This window comes from Colobus angolensis, unplaced genomic scaffold, assembly GCF_000951035.1.
Source record: "Colobus angolensis palliatus isolate OR3802 unplaced genomic scaffold, Cang.pa_1.0 Scaffold182, whole genome shotgun sequence".
In the NCBI taxonomy this organism is placed as follows: domain Eukaryota; kingdom Metazoa; phylum Chordata; class Mammalia; order Primates; family Cercopithecidae; genus Colobus; species Colobus angolensis.
This window is the reverse complement of record NW_012114955.1, coordinates 832,190-839,401: the sequence shown is the minus strand read 5'-3', so window position 1 is coordinate 839,401 and position 7,212 is coordinate 832,190. Positions and strand designations below refer to the sequence as shown.

Here is a 7,212-nt window from a genome sequence, read left to right as displayed (position 1 = left end):
TAGCCAGGATGGTCTCGATCTCCTGACCTCGTGATCCGCCCGTCTCGGCCTCCCAAAGTGCTGGGATTACAGGCTTGAGCCACCACGCCCGGCCCCCGAAGCCTGATAGTTTTATACAGTTTTTAATCTGGTGTGCTATAGAGGGTGGAGCAGGGACTTCAGGAATAGGTGTATTCATGCTCATACTCTGGCTCTGCCCTTTTTGCTGCATGTTCCTTGGCAGTTATTACCGCTTTGAACTTCAGTTTGTAAAATGGGTGGACAACATCTGCCTTACATGATTTCTGAGGACTAAATGAGATAATACATGTCCATCATCTAGCATACTGCATGGTCAGCACACAGTCAGTACTCATTCTCTTACCCATCTTCCCCCAGGACATGCAGGGCCAGATTATTCTTGACTCTTATTCTTAGAGCTCTCATTGATATTGCACAGCAAAATTCACTTGCACATACAGCAAACATTTGTAGTCTTTGTGGTGTATACCGAGAGCATTACCAACAGATGAGCCATTCTGGTGGTTAATGCAATGGCCCTCAGTTGGAAAATCTGGGATCTGGTTATTGTTCAAAGCAACTTTGTTACCCTAGATGATAGAATTGCTTATTACTGTTAGCCATTGTTTCAGAGGTGATTCTGAAGCTACCAGTTTTGTTTGTTTGTCTGTTTGAGATGGAGTCTTGCTGTGTTGCTCAGGTTGGAGTGCAGTGGTGCAATCTCAGTTTGCTGCAACCTCCACCTTCTGGATTCAAGTGATTCTCCTCCCTCAGCTTCCCGAGTAGCTGGGACTACAGTTGCCCCCCACCATGCCTGGCTAATTTTTGTATTTGTTTGGAAGAGACAGGGTTTCACCCTGTTGGCCAGGCTGGTCTGGAACTCCTGACTTCAAGTGATCCACCTGCCTCAGCCTCCCAAAGCACTGGGATTTTAGGTGTGAGTCACTGAGCCCAGCCTTGTTTGTTTTTTAACATCCAAATTACTTTATTTGTTGCCTGGATTTATATTCATACTGTTCTTTTGTGTAAAAATGCCTCTACTCACTTTGCATATGCAGATCAAATGATCCCTTTCAAGTAGCATTCCTCCACCTCTCTCAAAAGATAAAGGCCGTCTTTACTTGATTTTCATGAACTTCCTTAAGCTGTGTAGTTTTTTTTACTTTGGTTTATTTATGTATGTATCTCTTGTCTCCACCTGGCTGTGAGTCCTGAAGGGTAGACACTTTTTTTTTTGTATCCTAGAAACAGACTGGCATACAATAGGCATATAATAAATGTTCATTGTATCTGGATTTCTAAGGTGAAAGGGAAGAACAACACACACTTATCATTACATTAATTTCACTTGAATCTTCTGTTTCTTCCACTTCAGTGCAAATACTTCTGTAACATCCTTGATGCCTTCCTTTCCACAGCGTCTTTTCCTTGTCGTCTTCGCTTCATTTATTCCATTCCTAATGTTCTTCCTTTCTTGAAAACGATCCGAGTTTCTGACCTATGTCATTTTTCTTCTCTCTGAAGAGATTTATTTCGTATTTCTTGCAGACAGGGTTACTGGCAACAAATTCCCTCCATTTTCTTTTGTCTGAGTAGGTCTTGTCCTTAACTTTTGAAGGATAAGTTTATCAGATACAGGATTGCAGGTTGGTGATTTTTTTTCTTTTAAAACTTTAAATATTAAATATCTCACTTCACTCCCTTCTTGCTTACATGATTTCTGAAGAGAAGTCTTGGAAATCTCTCTGAACTTACTCTGGTTTGGGAGGGTGCCTATTAAAAACAAAAGAGAGAGAAATTTGATGTAATCTTATCCTTGTTCCTCTATAGGTAAAATTTTTCCCCTGTCTGGCTTCTTTCAAGATTTTATCTTTGATTTTCTGCAGTTTGTCTATGATATGACTAGTTGTAAATTGTTTAGTATTTATCTTATTTGGTCTTAGAGCTCTGAGTTCCTTGATCTGTGGTTTAGTGACTGTCATTAGTTTTGAAAAATTCTCAGCGCTTATTACTTCATTATCTTTTCTGTTGCTTGCTTTCTTCTTGTATTCTCTTTCTACATAGGTTACACCTTTGATAATTGTCCCACCTACTGGCTTTTGAATCTTGGGCATGCACTCTCCCTTATTTCTGTGTTATGGGAAGGGGAATAGTTATTTTGTGCCCCCCACCCAGTAACCATCTGTTACTATGGCAGGGCTTGTGAACTACATGTATTCACTTTCCTCTAGTCTCCAACTGTGTGGGGGAAGAATTCCTCTTCTTTCATCTAGCTCATATAAAGCTCATCTTCTGTTGAGTATTTGCAGCAAACAAAGCTCATCCAGAAACCAGATGGCATTTTCTTGTTTTATGCAGCAAAAAGTGAGATCCAAGCCTGCAACTGGTGAGCCTCAGAAGGGGAAACCAGAGCCTGCAAAAGACCAGCAACAGAAGGCAGCTCAACACCACACAGAGGAACAAAGCAAGGCGCCCCCAGAGCAGAAGGGGAAGGCGGGCTCTACCTCATGGACCGGGTTCCAGACCAAGGCTGAAGTGGAGCAGGTGGAGCTGCCTGATGGAAAGAAGAGAAGAAAGGTCCTGGCACTCCCCTCACACCGAGGCCCCAAAATCAGGTGAGATGCAGGAAAGCAGCAGCATAGAACAGTGGGTGGGTTCTAAGCAGGTTTGTTTTTGCTGAGTTCTTTTCTCTTTGTGGCATTTGTTTGGTTGAAAAGGATGCTTGGTGCTATGTATTCCCACACATGGGGTTAACACGTGAGTCTTCAACACCGCCAGAGATGTCACTCTTAGATCAGTGGCAGAGAGGCCTCCTGGGGCAGGCTTTTGTGCCCCTTTTCTCCTCTTTTAAAGAGTTTCCTGTTGTCCAGATGGCTCTCTCTGCCAGCTGAGGCCACATACTTGAGGTTCAGTGGTAGTTTCTGTTTGGGGCAGCAGATTAGTGCTGTACAAAAATAAATCTTTATAAAATATTTGTTAAATAAACGAAGGTTTTTGAGATATCCATGGGATTTTGTATATTTATTTATTTTATTTTATTTTTAGAGACAGTGTATTATTCATTTCTTCCACTGCTATAAAGAAGTACCTGAGACTGTGTAATTTATAAGGAAAAGAGGCTTAATTGGCTCATGGTTCCACAGGCTGTATAGGAAGCATGACAGCAGCTGCTTATCTTCTAGGGAGGCCTCAGGAAACTTAACCATAGTGGAAGGTGAAGTGGGAGCCTGCACTTCACATGGCCAGGAGCAGGGGGAAGGAGCATTTTAAACAACCAGATCTTGCGGTAACTCATTCACCGTCATGAGAACAGCACTGAGGGGATGGTGCTAAACCATTCATGAAGGAGTCATCCCCATGATCCAGTCACCTCCCACCAGGCCCAGCCTCCAACATTGGGGATTACAATTCAACGTGAGATTTGGGCAAGGACACAGATCCAAACCATGTCACAGGGTCTTACTCTGTTGCCCAGGCTAGAGTGCAATGGCATGATCATAGCGCACTGTAACCTCGAACTCCTGGACTAAATCCACCTGCCTCAGCCTTCTGAGTAGCTGGGACTTTTTAGTTTTATTTTAGTAGAGACAGGGGGTTGCTATGTTGCCTAGGCTGGTCTCAAGCTCCTGACATCAAGCAGTTCTAAGTATACAAATACTGAGCTTTCAGAGGGTCTGTTGCAGTATCCCTTTTTAGAATGACTTAATGTATCATGGGCTTAGGAAGGGCCAGGGTACAAAGAGGAATTTTATCCCTTGAGCTAAGAGAACCTAGGGGTGTCAAATTAGAAGAAGGACTCAAGGTGACACTCAGCCATTTTATTTCAGGTTGCGGGACAAAGGCAAAGTGAAGCCCATCCATCCCAAAAAGCCAAAGCCCCAGATAAGCCAGTGGAAGCAGGAGAAACAGCAATTATCTTCTGAGCAGGTGAGTTCTGCAGGACATTCAGCTTTGGTATGGCATGTTTCTGCCAGATTGTAGCCATGTTTGTACCTTGATTAGCTGCACCAAAAAGAAAAAAAGAAAGACTTCTGTGTAGGACAGTAGCTTTTTAGAGAATGTTGAGGTATACAATATGAAAGTGGAGAGAAAAAAGTAAAATGAACCTCCATGTATCTGTTCCTCTGTTTCAGCAGTCTCCTTGTTTTACGTATTCCCCATAACATGCTTTCCCCCCTAGAGTATATTAAAGCAAAGCCCATTTCACATGTAAATATGTCTCATATGAAAATGAAACATTGCTCAGAAAAACCTCAGATTGCATCTCTAACTGATGAGGCCTTAAACACACACACTTTATGCCATTATAATATCTAATGAAACTAATAAACCCTTTATCATCTACTACACAAATGATATATTAAAGCCATATTAAAATTTCACCAATTGCCTGAAAAATATGTTTTTATACTTGGTTAGTATGAGTCGGGATCCGAAGTCCACACATTATACTTGGATTTTTAATTTCTTAAATCATTTTTTTCTTCTCTAATACCCATTTTCCCTTAGCACCCTTTTTTCCATGCTATTCATTTATTGGAGAAACCAGGTCATTTGTGTTACATTTTTAGCCATTTGCTTCCTCGTGGTGTCATTTAACTTGTTTCTGTGACACCCCATCTTGCCTGTCACCTGGTAGTTAGTTCAGTCTGGTAGCTTGATGAAATTCAGTTTTCTTTTTTTTTTAATTTTTTTTGAGATGGAGTTTTGCTCTTGTTGCCTAGGCTGGAGTGCAATGGCACAATCTCGGCTCACGGCAACCTCCACCTCCCGGAGTATCCTCCCAAATAGCTGAGATTACAGGCACGCACCACCATGCCCAGCTAATTTTGTATTTTTAGTAGAGACGGGGTTTCACCATGTTGACCAGGCTGGCCTCGAACTCTTGACTTCAGGTGATTTGCCTGCCTTGGCCTCCCAAAATGCTGGGATTACAGATGTGAGCCACCATGCCTAGCCTCAAGTTCAGTTTTCTTGACTAGAGTATTTCATGGGTGGTGTGTGTGTTTCTCTACATCACCTGAGGCACATACTACCTGGTTGCCCATTTTTAGTGATTCTGAGATTGATCAGTAGATTTGAGGATTGTCTGCCTTGTCCCTCCATTGATGAAGTCCCCAGTTAGCCTTTCATGTAATGGCCTTAGCAATTATTGATGAGTGTTACCAGATCCATTATTTCATTATGGGTTACAGAATGCCGATTATTTAAACTTCTATCCTTTTGCATTTTTAAATAGAACTCTTGAAAGAAAAATCTTCCTTTGTCAATTATTTGGTTACCACAAAATATCATTTGTATAGGAAAGACAGGATAAATGCTTGATTTTTTTTTCTCTCTCTCTCTTTCTCTGTTAGTTTTCAGAGTAATGAGCTGTTGCCATACCGGCTCATTTTTTAGTATTATGAAATCCTGACTTTTTGTATACTTGATGTGTTTCAAATACTGTGATTATTCTTACTCTGTCTAAGGCTGGCGGAAGCCCCTGCAGGTTGGCTTCTGAGTCTTTCTAATGTGGCCTGTTTGTCTGGTAATATCCTTGCTTTCTAGTGCAGGATGTCCAGGCTGAGCTCAGGTACCTCTTCCCCAGTCCTGACATTAGCCATTTTTCCCAATGAGCCCTAGTTCCTTTTAGTAGTAAACGGTGGTCCTACATTCTTGAATACTTGAAGTCAAGCTTTCTTCTCCCCTTTCCTAGTCTCTTTCCTTTAAGGGTAAAAGCAGCATTAGCTTCCCATCCTACTCAAGAAATCTGTGTCTGGGAAGTTTCTGACCTATACCATACTATATTATAGATCTCTGAAATCCTGTGAGCAGTGTTCTTGGGGAGGGAATGGGCAAGCAAGAATGGCCAGATTCTGTGCTGGCTTATCTGCTTTGAGGCTAAAGTGAGGCTTTGGGAGCTAGAGTGAGAGAGGCCCTTGAGCCCCCAACACAGTGTGTTAGACAGGGAAGTTAAGTTAGTCAGGCCCTGCTCCCTGTGCACTGTTGGTCTAATTTCTTACCAGTGGATGATTCTGTTTGAGCGTTTCTCTCTAAGGGTCTCTCTCTAGAAACCTACCCCTTTCTGGTAGACATGATCTCTGTACACACTTTCTTTCTTGGGTGGCCTGAGGGTAAGGTGATATATAGTCTTTGAAATCGATTATATTATGTTTCTAATCCTTTCACTTGTAGGTATCTAGGAAAAAAGCTAAGGGAAATAAGACGGAAACCCGCTTCAACCAACTGGTCGAACAATATAAGCAGAAATTATTGGGACCTTCTAAAGGAGCACCTCTTGCAAAGAGGAGCAAATGGTTTGATAATTGATGATGCCAGTGGGCTGGGTAAGAAGCTGGGTTGTGTACTTTCTGGTGACACTCCTGGGCTCCTCCCCATCCCCCATGTCTCACTGAGGGAAAGAAAATCCCCGAGGGCACTGCCACTGCACTGGGAGGCACCCTGGACTGTGTACATCTGAACTTTGGTCCATCCTTTGATGAGTGGTTCATTAGCCACAAAGAGAAATATCGGAAAGACATCATGATGCTTCTTGCATATTATCCAGATTATTGTATGAAGTTGTGTCTATAATTATTACCAATTTTTGTTCTTTATTTCTCAAATGGAAGCAATTGAAAAAGCATTCTGGTGTGCTGAATTTTTAAGATGTATATTTTGTTAAGCATATTCTCTAAATGAGATACTGTGTGGCTTTTTAGTAACAATGTCATTTCTAATATGTGTGACTCCTTTATTATGTATGAACATCCTTTGACAGTCCTAATTCAGCTCTGTAGTCTTACACACTGCAGGAACTAAGTGACAGCAGAGAGAAATGCTTTCTAACCTAATCACTGCAGGCAGAGACACTTGGAAAAGAATGGGGGGAGGTGGGGCCTGGCAGAGAGCAGCACTTATGTATTTGTCAAATGAGGGGATTTCCAGTTGAATTGGTCTGCAGTGGCCTAAAGACACTAGCCTGGTTAGTGATGACCTGCATTTCTCTCATAGAGCACCTCCTTTTTCATCGTACCCACTAGCTCTCTAAGGCCTCCTTAGTGAGGACACCTGATCCTCATTAAGTCTGCCCCTTAAGATGGCTTCACACCTACTAAAAAACTCCAGAGGTTTGACATCTCACTTTGATTGAAATCTTGTCTTCCTATAACATTTGATTCCCTGGGCTCTCCAGCCCTATCACCTCTGCTTGTCTTTATCCACTCTCTT

General features: G+C 42.1%; 1 protein-coding gene across 2 annotated transcripts in view; it reads left to right on the top strand.

The window, feature by feature from the left end:
• Nucleotides 1-6,731, top strand: part of RBM28 (RNA binding motif protein 28) — a 33,267-nt gene extending 26,536 nt beyond the window's left edge. For both annotated transcript variants that reach the window (XM_011939540.1, XM_011939541.1), the window contains 3 exons: nt 2,359-2,615; nt 3,828-3,927; nt 6,178-6,731. In XM_011939540.1, the coding sequence (XP_011794930.1) occupies nt 2,359-2,615; nt 3,828-3,927; nt 6,178-6,312 (492 nt within the window). In that variant the 3' untranslated portion in view covers nt 6,313-6,731. The remainder of the gene's footprint in view (nt 1-2,358; nt 2,616-3,827; nt 3,928-6,177) is intronic.
• Nucleotides 6,732-7,212: the final 481 nt, after the last annotated feature.